The sequence below is a fragment of the Diabrotica virgifera genome, chromosome 6 (assembly GCF_917563875.1).
Source record: "Diabrotica virgifera virgifera chromosome 6, PGI_DIABVI_V3a".
Classification (NCBI taxonomy): Eukaryota; Metazoa; Arthropoda; class Insecta; order Coleoptera; family Chrysomelidae; genus Diabrotica; species Diabrotica virgifera.
This window is the reverse complement of record NC_065448.1, coordinates 144,322,163-144,336,812: the sequence shown is the minus strand read 5'-3', so window position 1 is coordinate 144,336,812 and position 14,650 is coordinate 144,322,163. Positions and strand designations below refer to the sequence as shown.

Sequence of the window (14,650 nt, the reverse complement as noted above, 5' to 3'; positions counted from 1 at the left end):
CTTCCGTGGCCAACTTTGACATCGCTCATCAGCTGGCTTGTGGCAGGGATAGTTTTGTATATTCCAGTCTGACATGTCGCCCGATGCAATACAGGGAGTTATATCTTCATTTGAAACTCTTCGACGAAGTGGTGGAGAAGATAGTTTTGCAACATTCCAGTCTATTATTTTAGTTTAGTCCTGTGCTTCAAAATTTCAAGTAGTAGGGAGAAAGGAAACACATTAGAGAGCTAGGGCCAAGGAAAGTGTTAGAGAAGGGCAAAAGTATTAGAACTGTAAATAAAATTTTCCACCTACCTCTACCGAAAGTATACTTTTCCGGACCTGATTCTAGGGAGCAAAGTTGTACTTTTCCTCCCTAGGGAGGAAAATATTTTTCCTCCCTAGGGAGGAAAAGTAAATGTGACGTTATGGTATTTCATTCATGAAATATAACTTATTGACGCCCTGTACAATACATATTTTCTATTACGTAAGTATCTATACATTTTAACGTTTATTTAAAAACACTCTGTATTTTGCAGAATGGTAAAAAACAGTAAATTGTTATTCTGATTTAACAATGTTCACATTAATAATTTGACTTATATTTGACAGTTGACAGTTATATTGTACCTACTTGTTACTTTTATTAGTTCTAATAAATTTTGTTGGTTAGTCACATAAATAAATTAAGTAAAAATGAAAAAATTACTTGTTATTTGAGGAAGGTGGAAAAACCATATGTATAACATGGGAGTAAAGTGTCTTTTCCTCCCTTGAATGATTACTGCCCTCCGCTACGCGTCGGGCAGTAAACTTCATTCTCGGGAGGAAAAGTAGCACTTTCCTCCCTTGTTATACAAATAGCTATTACTATAGCGATAAATAAAACGAACACGAAGAATGAATAAAAATTTTTTGAAAAAAGGTAAAATTTCATTTTTTTCATAATCTTTAGGCCTATTGCGGGATCGGAAGATAAAGTCCGATTTGAATAATTATTTTTTTGTTTTTCTTGTAATTACCAATCGCAACTTTTCCGCACTATAGCGGCACGGAATTATCAACTTGACTTTTTTCGCACCACCCTAATATATAATGACAGTTTTCACAAAATAAAAGCTTATGCATAACATGACATGAGTAGATAAATGCAATTTTTAGCACTCCATAGGAGCGTTAAAAATGCTACTTAAAAGCACTAGTGCTTAAAAATTTTTAAGGAACTGCAGATTAAAGTAAATTGTCAAATTGTCAAACGTCAAAATATTTATATTTATTAACATTAATACTAATAGTACAACTTGCGCAATTTGAAAAAGGTGGTATAAAAGGTTTTTTAAAATTTAATCTAAACTGTATTATTGCATTTTTAACACGTTTGTAGAAAAAAAACTATTAAAATTTGTTAGAATATACAACAATAAAAGTAAGATGTTATTCTATAGTTGTTATGATTTGCAATGTCAAGAAAAATATAAAAATGGAATGTCAGTCAAGTTCAAGTAAAAGTTTTTGTAGATATTGTCCTGTAATTGAGAATCAATAAATTGTAATCATTGTTGATATATAAGACGTTTGTAGAAAAAATATTGTATGATGTACGTGTTAAAAAGTACATTTTTAAGGCACTCATGTGAATTGCAGAATTCGCTTCGCTCATTCTGCAAACCTTCACATGCGTGCCTAAAAATTGTACTTTTAACACTTATATCATAAATAACTATTTTATAATGCGTCTTGTAAATGATAAAACGTGGTATTATAAATAGTTCCTATTTTATAAAAGTGTAATTATTTTAAAATGAGTATTGACTCATTAACTGTGATGATTTATTATTAAAAGTTTAAAAGTTAAAAAACGTTTAAAAAACGAGTATTATTAAAAAAAGTTTTGAAAATCAGAGTTCCTAAAAATTTCAGTATAGTCCGTTCTTTAACGGTAAAATATTGCAAAACTCCTAATTTTAAAGAACCGTTTGGATTGACATGAAATTTGGCAAACACATAGCTAACAAGTCAAAGAAAAAGTGATATTGTGCCGATATGTGCTTATGCCCTGGGGGTGGTTTTTACCCCCTCTTGGTGGTGAAAAAATATTCGTCCAAAGAAAGTCAGGAAATGGATAAACTGGCTAATTTTAAGTAACTTTTGTTCTATATAGTTTTTTCAATAAGTCAATACTTTTCGAGTTATTTGGCAGTGAATATGTTCATTTTTTCAACAAAATAACCACGCTTTTAGACGGTTTTTCTCAAATAACTCAAATAGTAAGTATTTTGTCGAAGAAATATTCTTAACAGAAATATAGCCTGTAAAAAATTAAAAAAAAATGGTGTACATATCACGTCTCTATACCTAGTAGAAGCAGAGTTATAGCTAATGAAAAATAGGTTCATATTCGTCAAATTCCAAATGGAATATTTTAACGTGAAATAACCAAAAATGAAGCACATTTCGGGGAAAACTCATTACAACTTATTTAAAGTGTTGAAAAAAGCTTCATTTTTGTTTTATAAAAAAAAATTCTAGCATCAAAATTATACAAGTTACGCTCAAAATAAAGTTAGTCCCTTTTGGTTTTGGTAAAAAAATCGAGAAAATCGCCCCCTAATTAGTATCTTAAATGAACTTAATCGTTACGATTTCACAAATGTCTTAACTCGTGTATATATTGTTTATATTATCTGTAAGTTTTATCGGTTCAAAGTCATTATTATTGAAAGGGCTGTAGTTAAAAAGGGTTGAACGAGTCACTGATCACGAATGTATGCAAATTTAGAAACACCAAATCTCAATCAATTTTTGTCTAAGAGAAAAACAAAAAATACATGATATTCAGAAAAGCAAATCTGACTTTTTTTGTGTTTCGAGATTTTTGGTATCTCTAACAATTTTTAAGTTATTAAAAAAAACATATTTTTCAAAATTTAAATTTTTAAAAATTTTACTTTGAAACCAAATTTTTTCAAAAACAAGCACTTTAAATCGATGGAACTTACAGATCATATAAACACAACATAAGTAAAATAATTTGTGGAGCGGTAACGATTAATTTCAATTAAGTTGCTAATTAGGGGGTGGTCTTCCCGATTTTTTATTTTGCAAAAACAAAAGGGACCAACATTATTTTGAGCGTAACTTGCTTAAATTTAATGCTCGAAACTTTTTGAAAAAATAGAAATAAAGACTTTTTAAATACTTTAAAAAGTTATAATGGGTTTTTCCCAAAAAGTGCTTAATTTTTTGGATATTTCACGTCGAATTATTCTATTTGAAATTTGGTGAATATGAATCTTTTTTGCATTGGCTATTCTGGTTCTACGAGATCCAGAGACCTGACACGTACACCATTTGTTTTACTTTTTTATATACTATATTTTTGCTAAGAACGTTTTTTTCGACAAAATACTTACTTTTTGAGTTATTTGCGAAAAACCGTCTAAAAATGTGATTATTTTGTTGAAAAATGAACATATTCACTCGCAAATAACTCGAAAAGTGTTGACTTGGCGAAAAAGCTCTATAGAACAAAAGTTACTTAAAATTAGTCAGTTTACCCATTTCCGGACTTATTTTGGACATATATTTTTTCACCCCCAATAGGGGGTGAAAGTCGCCCCCAGGGCAAAAGCACACATCGGCACGATATCACTTTTTTTCTTTGACAAATTTCATGTCAATCCAAGCGGTTCTTTAAAATTTAGAGCAAAAATTTAAAGCGAACCTATAAACTTAATTTTGTATGTTCTTTTCAAATGAAAATTTCATTATACAGAGTGTTGTTTCAAGGTTAAAATTACTTTATATTTTTTTGTTAACCTGGTCCCGTATTTTTCTTGATATTACTAAGTGGGTCCGTCCAATGTAGCAAATAAGTATTTATTATTTTTAAAATGAGTAATTAGTCGTTAACTTTAATAAAATTTATTATTAAAAGTTAATTATATATCTGATTTTTGATCTCAAGGTTATTAAAAATTTCAATATAGTTTCAAAATATAAATCCCTAAATTGTCTGGCCAAAACATTAGAGCCTATTAAACTTAGTTTTTTGTGTTGTTTTTAATATCCAAACGGATTTTGAACTACAGGGTGTTGTTTCAATCTCACAATGAATTTATATTTTATGTTCTTTCGGACCTGTATTTTTGTTGTAATTAGTAGTTGGGTGGATTACGTTGTAAATGAGATATATGTGAACCAAATTTAAAAAAATATACAGGGTGGTTCTAACGTTATGGATCCAGAAAAAATGGGACAAAACCCTGTAAGTCGGCTTTTGCCTTTATTTCTTTTTCGACTCTGGTTCACTAAAATCCAACAATTCATCTGGTAAAACTTTCTCGTGGAGTTCGGCACGTACAACTAAAGAGAACTTTAGAGTTGGTTATCAATTTAATACATGTACAGTCGAACCCGCTTATTAGAATAGCCTTCATGCCAAGCAAAATTATTCTTATAAGCGGGATATTCTAATAACCAAACATTGGTTGCTAGCTGAAATAAGTGTACCGAATATACCTTATAATAGTACATACTAGGTTAATATGTATACGCATATGGTTTTAGGTCTTTTTATGTCAATAAAAATTTATAATCTATTTACAAAAATAATTACGAAACGATTGGACAATAAATTGGAATTGGGTTTTAGAAAAGACTTCCGAACAAACGATCAACTATTGGTAATAAATAATCTTATAGAAAAATGCTGTTTCTAAAACAGCCAAGTATGTGGCAATGTACCAAAGAAATTTGTAGACAAATGAAATTATTATTTTAGGACCTTGTCGGCGAACGATTGAATTTTCTGTGGGAAAGGAGCGTTTACTCATAACACAGTAATAAAGTGTTTATTAGGTACCTGACAAACCGTAATATAATATACAAACCAACAGGCTGTCGAAGCTCTTACCGACAAAACATTATACCAGGCAAATTTAAAATTTTCAGGAAATTGTGCGTAAAATCTTATTTGTTGACCTGAAAAAATTATTCTAAAAAGCGGTTATCAATATCCCAATAAACGGATAAATTTATTAAAGGGTAAATGAAAACGTTTCGGGACCTCGAATTTATATTCCATAAACCGGGATATTCCTATAACCGGTACTCTAATAAGCGGGTTCGACTATATATGTAGAATCAATCTTCTTAATATTTCTTAATAATATTTTATGAAAAATTGCATTTTATATATGTAATTGAACGCTTCATATTATTTTCTAGGTTATAGAGCTGGTTCAATCATCGATGACATTGCTGTTATCAAGCTGCTTGATTACGTCGATGTAAATAAAGTCTACAGACCTCTTTGTTTGGACAATGAAAACGCAGATATTGACAAATTGGTTATTACTGGTTTCCAGATTGGAAAAGATGGAGTTGTTGGAAATCTCCTGGAATCCAATGTTTTGAGAATTGACAATAAAGAATGTATAAAACTAACACCCTACTTAAAAGAAGTCTTGGACAACGACAATTATTGCGTATCTTATAAATCAGGTAATTATAAAAACAACATATAATAAAAAAAATTCCTAACTGTTTGAGATGTACAGGAATGTACATATGTATATACACGCAAATACGGGACAAATACACGCTTGATTAATACATCCTTACAACCTCAACTTCCCAGTTAGTTCCGATTAAAATGTTTCTACGAAATGTCTTTATCCAATAAATAATATTTCAACTGTTTCTTAAATTAGGTACATTTTAGTAGTCATCATCATCCATCCTTCTGCATCAAAAGTTGAACATAGGCCCTAAATAAAGAAATCTGAAGCTTGGATTTCTAGATTTTCAAAGTATTTTTTGGTCCATAAATATAATTGTTTTAGGGCAATTTTGACAATATTAGTAGTTTTGTTTGATAAGATGCCAGCCTATCATGAGCAGCTTTATTGATCATTTATGAAATTATTTTATTTTGATAATAATGGTAGACTATTGTATGGTAAGCAGCCAGCCTAATATAAGGACTTTTTAAAACCAGTATATTTTTACCCTTTAAAAGGTGGCGAGATAGCTGGCTGTCAACATCGCAGCTACGAATACAAGCTCAAAATCGGTTAAGAACAGGTCAAGAGGCCTAATATAAGAAGAAGAAGAAGAAAAAGTATATTTATATATTATGATGCTTTCATCGATCAAAGTTGAACATAGGCCTCCCCTAATTTCTTCCAGATCTATTGTTTATGAGCTTCCTGCAGCCAGTTCCATCGCAATAAAAATCGCATTTTTTCAGCGTCATACATATGCCCATCGTGTAGGTGATATACCTCCGCTTTTCCTTTCTGATCATCGTGGTCTCCACACTTTAATTTTTCTAGTCATCGCTCGTCATTCATTCTGGTCACATGACCTGCTCAATTCCACTTTAGCTACGCTATGCGTCTGTTTTTGTTCTGATTTCCTCATTTCTAACCCTTTTTATGAGAGTCAGTCCAAGTAAAGAGTATCCTGTTTTTTTTAATCACTCTGAGTTTGGTTGCTGTAGCCTGCATTAAGGAGTATTTCGGCTCTGTAAGCCATGCCATCACAGGAAGCACACATTGGTTGAACGTCTTCCTTTTCAAATAATTTGGCATGTAGCTCTTAAATATGTCTGATGAATGTAGCTCCATAGGTAGCCTATGCTAAAGTGATTCTACTTTGCCGTTCAGTGGTATTTATATTTATGAATTCATGATACTTCGTTGAAGTTGACATGTGGATTTTCGTTTGGTACCAGATTTGTCATGAATTTTGTCTTTCCAATATTTATGTTCAAACCAAATTCCTTACAAACGACATCTTCCTCAGTAAGCATAGTGCATTGATTCCTCTTGCATTGAACGGATCCTCTTGTCTGATTTCTCTTTTGATTTGTATCCTTGTATAATCCTAAGTTCATGGTTGCATTATTGTATTTGTTTTTTGTCAGTTTGGAGTACCGATAATCTGTACAACTTTCTGCAGTGGAGGTGATCGTTATCACCAAAGTTTTTCCTTCTAACACCCACCTATTCCCTAGATTTTTCCCGGAGAAATTATTTGGGTAACTTTCTAATGGTTGAATAACAGTTTTTGAGTAATCTGATATCTTGGTCTATTTTTATGAAGTGTCTGTTTTTGTTTTCTTTTTTGTGTGAGATTCCTAAGGTGGGATCATATGAATTATTTAGTATAATAGGGATTTAAGTAATTTGCATACAATTGCCTGAAATTTGGATCTGTAGAAATTGAAATTTTCCTTTTTTTTCATATTTTCTGTATAAAGATTATTTCTCAATTGTTTTTGATTGATGACGTCGTCGTCAATTTTAGTTGTAATAGTTTTAAGTTCATTAGCAGAACGTTCGGTCAACATTGTAGGTTTTATCATCACTCGTGGCCGGTTTGGGACTGGAAATATTTAAATATGAGGAACGAGTATTATATTATAATAATACCTAATTATTTCTTTACTTTATCCTTAACCACTCACATGCGGTATATCATACCTTGTCGAAAATGTCTTTTATTGTAAAACGTGTTTTATAAAGATTTCTAGAATACCATCTGTGTAACTTCAAGTAGTGTGTAATAATTGTACCTGCTCCCAACTGCTGCAGTTTTAATATGGTTTAGTCTTTGAGCTATGTTGACGTAAAATTTTGTCGTGGTATCACGTATTGCATCACAGTGTTACCATTTCTATAGTTACGAGCAATTTAGTGTATTCTTTCGAGGGTTTGTATGGTAGTAAACTCATCCAGTTGTTCTACCTTCAAGTGGAAAGCACTATTTTACTATTTTTGAGTTACCAATATTCAAGTTTTTTGTGTAGTTCAGGTTATAAAGGATTTTGTAAGAACCTCCATTATTTTTTTATTATTATGCATGCGTTCATAATTTTCTAGAAAAAATAAAGTTTACTTTATAGTCCTGTCGCCAGGGGGGGGGGTACAACGGCCTCCTGTATTCAGATGGACTTACCCAAGTTTTTTTTATGTATTTTGACCTGTAGAACACGAATTTTTTGGGTAACAGTTGATCCGGATGTCGATAAGATTGTTATAAACCAAGAAGTTGAGGAGTCACATAACAGCGATTTCTTGCAAAAGAAAACATTTTTTTGTATTTCTTGGGCCATTCTAACCAAAAAATGTTCCTACAATTTTTTTCGTAGGATGCATAGTTTTCGAGATAAACGCGGTTGAACTTTCAAAAAATCGAAAAATTGCAATTATAGAACCCGAATAACTTTTGATTAAAAAATAAAATAGCAATTCTGCTTACCGCATTTGAAAGTTCAAGTCAAATTTTATCGGTTTTAATTATTTGTATTGCTAAAAATTTATTATTTTATTGTTAAAACAAAGCTATAAACACCTAGTGCTTGAGTGATGTTTTCAATGATTTCTCATTTAAAATCGAATGAGTAGGTAGAGTAGCTACAAGTGCAAGCATGGCTATTTCTACGTAACATGCATTAAAACGCATGTATTAGGCACGGGAAACACTATGTGTTTATAGCTTTTTTTAACAATCAAAAATAAATTTTAAGCAATGCAAATATTCAAAACAGATACAATTTGACTTAAACTTTTAAAGGCGGTAAGCAGAATTGCTATTTTATTTTTTATTCAAAGGTTATTCGGGTTCAAAAATTGCAATTTTTCGATTTTTTGAAAGTTCAACCGCGTTTATCTCGAAAACTATGCATCCTACGAAAAAACTTGTAGGAACGTTTTTTGGTTAGAATGACCCAAAAAATACAAAAAATTGTTTTGTTTTGCGAGAAATCGCTGTTATGTAATTCCTCAACTTCTTTGTTTATAACAATCTTATCGACATCCGGATCAACTGTTACCCAAAAAATTCGTGTTCTACGGGCCAAAATACATAAAAAAAACTTGGGTAAGTCCATCTGAATTAAGAAGGCCGTTGTACCCCCCCTGGCGACAGGACTATTTATTTGGAGCATTAATATTTTAAAACAGTATGAAGAATCATTCCGTAGTTGATGTAAAAATCAGATACAGTGATATGAGACAAATCCATATTAAAAACAAACGAGAACAGGCAACGTTATGACTATGACATACAGCATTTCAGAATCTCCATGTTGAAACATATACAGTATGTCCCTGTAAGTGGTACCCATATTATGGAAAACTTTTATATTATTAATTTTACGAAAAAAAGTTATTCTTCATAAAAAGCTCTGCATGATCCAAAACCTAAGATTCAACCATCAAATATCAAATTATATAAATATTATACGAGGTATGTCAAAAAGTTTGAATTTCACTCAAGAGTAAAGTAGCTTTATTTTTCACAATATTAAAAATTGCTATTATGAAAAGTTGCTTGGAATTAAAAACTATATTCTATTATGCAATTATATCATTCTAATTGAAATTTTTTGTTTTGAAAAATTATGGAAAACTAACATTATTTTCAGTTATTTCAATTCTGATATCTCTTTTATTATTAATTTTACGATAAAAAGTGATTAGTAATAAAAAGTTCTGCATGGTCTAAAATCTAAAATACAACCATCTTATGTCAAATAATATCAATTTTATACGAGGTATGTCAAAAAATATGAATTTCGCTCAAGAGTAAAATACCTACCTTTATTTTTCACAATATCGAAAATTGTTATTATGAAAAGTTATTTAGAATTACAAACTCTGTTTCAGTATGTAATTACATTCTTCTTATTGAAATATTCTGAACTATAAAGGTACTTTACTTTTTATCTAAATTTATCTTTTTTGACATACCTCGTATACAATTGATAAAATTTGATATAAGATGGTTGTATTTTAGGTTTTAGGCCATGCAGAACATTTTATTGAGAATCACTTTTTTCGTAAAATTAATAATAAAAGAGTTATCAGAATTGAAATAACAGAAATTAATGTTGTTATCCATAATTAAAAAAAAAATTCAATTACAAAGATGTAATTGCATATTAGAATATAGTTTTTAATTCCAAACAACTTTTCATAATAGCAGTTTTCAATATTGTGAAAAATAAAGCTACTTTTCTCTTGAGTGAAATTCGAACTTTTTGACATATCTCGTATAATATTTAAAAAATTTAATATCTGATGATTGAATCTTAGGTTTTGGACCATGCAGAGCTTTTTATGAAGAATCACTTTTTTTCGTAAAATTAATAATAAAAAAGTTTTCCATATGGATATTACTTACAGGGACATACTGTATATGTCAGTAGTTAAGGGTTAAGATGCCTTCTTATACTTTACAGTGTCGTGGTAAGTGAAGATATCAGACACATTTATGCCTTTCGGTCAGTAACTAGCCTCTTTCCACCCAATACTTCTTTTTGCGCAAGCATTTTCTCTGCAAGTTTCGTTTTTTAAACAATCACGTCTAGTCACCCCGGTTACCGCTCGCAAATATCGCATTTCTCATGCTTGAATTTTACTACAAATCTTGTCGTTTAGAGTAGCACCAGCCCGTATACAGTTTTAAAATACTTTTATTTTTGTCTTCAGGCTTAGGCACTTACTCTTCCTAATAAAACTCTTATTTAGTACATGGTATAGTTTTGTTGCACTCATTACTCTGCTATTTAGTTCTGGTTTTATATTTTCTTTGCCATTCGTGGTTGATCCCAGATACTTGAAGTCCTCTGCTTGTGTAATGGTCTCATTATTTAGCTTTACATTAATATTTTCTGCAGTCTTTTTCGGATTTTGTCACAATTACTAGGTCATCGGCATTTATTATATCAACTCTGACACGTGTACTTGTTGAAGTTTATACATCCAAACCCTGGTTCTGTTGACCTTACCCCTCCGTATTAGAATAATAACTAAAACAAAAAAAATATTTCTTTGGAAAGCTTATTTTCTCTTATTTCTTTATTGAAAATTATACTTAACGCATTACTAATGCCAAAGTCCATACTTTTTATGAAACGACTTGTTTACGACACATTTTTGTAATTTAATTATTCACTTATCCTCATTCTCAACTTTTTCAATGACGTCAAAAAGGTCACTAAAATGTTTAATGTACAACATATGAAGCGCTAAAAAATTCATTAGGGTTTCGGCCCGACGCGACGCTTTTTGCGGAACGTAAGTCTAGCGCTGCGCTGCCAGCAGCACTGAATACAATGGAATGAAATAAAACCGCCCAGTTGGTTTAAAGGGTATAATGTCAGTGTCTAACTTGTTCTCAAAAGCTCGAATGTTTTTATGGAGAATAGTTTTCAAAGTCGTACAAAAAAAGCTAAAAACGGACTAGACAAAAAAGGATCTATTTAATTACTCTATTTGAAAAGAAATTGATATAATGTCAGTGTCTAACTTGTACTCAAAGAATCGACTGTTTTTATGGAGAATAGTTTTCAAAGTCGTACACAAACTCCTAAAAAAGGGACTATACCAAAAAACGAAAAAGGATCTATGTAATTACCTACTCTATTTGAAAAGAAATTCCCTTTTAGGAAATAGTTATATGTGAAGTTGCACCACTGAATAGAGATCAAAAGTGTTAAAAAAAGAAATGCTCTAAATTATATAATTTATTATAAAGTTTATTTATTTATTTATGAAGCCCAACAAGCTTTCTAGGCCTAGGTCTCGTAGCACCAACGTAGATAACAAAGGCAAAAAAAGATAATATGTAACTCGACAAATTAAACAAACATAAAAGTATACTTGGTGCTACGTAACTTTACGGAGTACCTCGGTAGCTCTAAGACTTCAGGGATCTAGGGGTGTGGATTCTTAATAGATTTTAAGTTTAATAGAAACTCACTTGCTTGGGGGGCGCCATAATTAAAAGAAAATGAAAGACGAAGCTTACATAAAAATTCAAAAAATATATCTAAAGTAAAAAGTTAATAAAAATATATAGTTATCATAAGATAAAAACACATTTACATAAATATAAATAAAACATGACCTTACCTTAGTGTTCTCATGTTGATTTCTTACTTATGAACAAGAGAAAAGGGATCAGATAATAATATTATCAATCAAAAAAAATTATTATAAAATGAATCAACTATTCATTAAAATTAAAATAAAAAAAAATGAAATGATGGATCTCTTGTAGACAGTATAAGAGATTCTGTCTACAAAAACAATAAAAAAGGTTTACAAACAATACCTTGTCATATAGTCCTCTCCTCATTATTCACGTAGTGTATGTCCAAAGCAAGCAGTTATCACTGAATTTAGATAAAGAGTAGAACAAAATTGTTTATTTCCATAAAAAGTTTCAGCAAAAAAAAATAAACTTCCAAATCTGCTCATATTGACTTTTAAAATATTTAAATAACTTCTAATTAACTTCTTGAAATATTTATTATTAATATTGACACCTAATGCATGACTTTATCCATGACTGCTTCCAAAAAAAAAACTACTTTCAGCTTTTTGCCTGAACGCGGCAACGCCATCTTCGAAAACTTCGAAATCGGCTACATTCTCACTTAAATTCTCAGTCAAACTTCCACTTAAAAAACTCAAACTAAAATTTCAACTGAACTCTTCAGAAACCGCTATAAGAGGTATCTTCCCGAGGCTACCACTCAACCTCTGCCTGCAACTTTTAAAACTTGAATTCCTTAATCTCACAACCTGAATAGGTCTCCTCAAACCAAAACGCTTCCTTCCAAAAACCCACTCCATTTCTCTCATTCTACCCTACTCATCCAATCAACCAATAAGAAAAAAGTTTAATCCTTTCTTCTTTCATCAATGACTAATAAAAAGATTCTGTCTAACCAAGCTTCCTACATTTACTATCGACCAATCGGGAAAAACAAAATATATTTTAAGCCCAACCTACTTAGTAGGGAACCATCAAAAATCAGTTCGCAAAGTCAGCAAACTCTCCCAGTTCCACAGTTCTCAAGAAAGATATTGATGAGTCCACAATTAACACCTGTGCTTTCTAATACTCAAAGCAGCACGTTTTGTGTATCTAAACTCCAAAAATCGTGGAGCTAAAACGATCATTAGCTACATTGTAACTCTCTTTTACATCACAAACTGAACGTTAAAAGTTCAATTTTCGAACGATAATATAAACACAGAAAACCGAAATTAGACATGACTGCAAAATAATATAACGTATTTCTTTAACAAAACTGATAAACTACAATCCCATATTGAATTATATTCACGTTTTTTCAAGACAAAAATAAATTCCTAGAATTTACTTGGCATATGAAGCGATATTCTTATGTCTACAGGGTGACAATGACATTTACGATTTTTTGGTTTCTGGGTAAGGCAAAATGATTGAGTTCTTTTGAACCGTTTCAGTCTAAAACATTTTTCAGTTTAGTGTTATAAATATTATTTAATTACACTTCAGTCTTTTTATACACTCCTTCACCACCTCCCTCGATCAGCCTCTGTCCAATGCTAGTTCTTAGCATCTCTCAATGTTACTTTTCTTCATGTCTTCGTACACACTGTCCTTTACTGTATTCCTTTACTCAACCGTTCTCTCCAGTTCTTTCTGTTTTGCCAGTCCCCTTCCTGCAGACTTCTTCTTTCCGTTGTCTCGTCTACTTTATCGCTAAAATATCTTCAGGTTTTGTCTCTCTTCATTCTTCCTATCGGCTCTACTCTGTAATACTGTTTGTCTAAAGATTTTATTTTACTCTTCTGACATGTCCCTACCAGGTTAGGTGTTCATTGTTGTCATATCTGAGTTTATTTCCATTATTTTCTTAATCTCTATGTTATTTATTCTCTCTCTTTTTGTTACTCTGCAGTTTTTTTTGGTTTTCTAATTTATTGTGCAATTTTTACAACAATAAGTGAGGATACTCCTTGTCATGATGTTATATATATATGTATTCTTCTTTTTGTTTCTATTTTGATGTTCTTATCCTACAATACCGTGTTCAATTTTTGTATGCAGTGCCTTGTTTGTTGTAGTCTATTTTTTATACCTTTTTCAGCTTTTCCTTTGTTGGATATTATGACATAAATACTTGTACTTTTCTGTTCCCTTGATTTGTTTATCCTGATCCAGCTGTTTTATTTCTGTTTTTTCCGTTATTAGGTATTAAATTTTCTTTAGGTTTATTTACATCCCACTCTTTGTATATTCCTGTTCCAGTTTTCTCATTATAAAACTGAGGTCATCTTCGTCTTGTACGATCACTATTTGGTCGTCAGCAAAACTATATAGCAGGGCTTCCCAAACTTATTCGTACTGTGACGCCCTTGAGACTCTGGAATTTTTTTGCGACGCCCGTCAATCCAACCCCCAATAAATTTACCAATTTTAGTAAGTACTAGCCTAGTAACAGGTTATAGTTATAACAAAAAAAAAAACTATTTGAACATTTATATTTTTATTAGAAATTAAGAACGAAATCAAAAATAGGCCCAAAAATAAAATGGGATATTTTTTATGTAACTGTCTGGTTAACGTGACGGATGTGTTTGCTTTTTTGAGCACAGCTTATGAAACCGGGGTTCCAATTTGGAAATTGCCACTCTTATTTCTTTTTCTAAGTTTATGTTTGACCTGTACTTGTTTTTAATTACTGTGACTGCAGAAAATTCCGTTTCGCACAAGTACGAAGTCGCAAATGGTAATAAAACCTTTAATGTTGCAGTGCTGATGGCATGATATTCATGAGAAACTGAGCTCCAAAATTCAAACAGTGTGTCCTTGT

At 31.2% G+C, this 14,650-nt stretch overlaps 1 protein-coding gene across 1 annotated transcript in view; it reads left to right on the top strand.

Moving 5' to 3' along the window:
• LOC114336204 (vitamin K-dependent protein C) overlaps positions 1-14,650 on the top strand; it is a 283,411-nt gene that overhangs the window by 262,552 nt on the left and 6,209 nt on the right. The window contains exon 5 of the mRNA XM_028286535.2: positions 5,215-5,490. Coding sequence (XP_028142336.2) covers positions 5,215-5,490 — 276 coding nt within the window. The remainder of the gene's footprint in view (positions 1-5,214; positions 5,491-14,650) is intronic.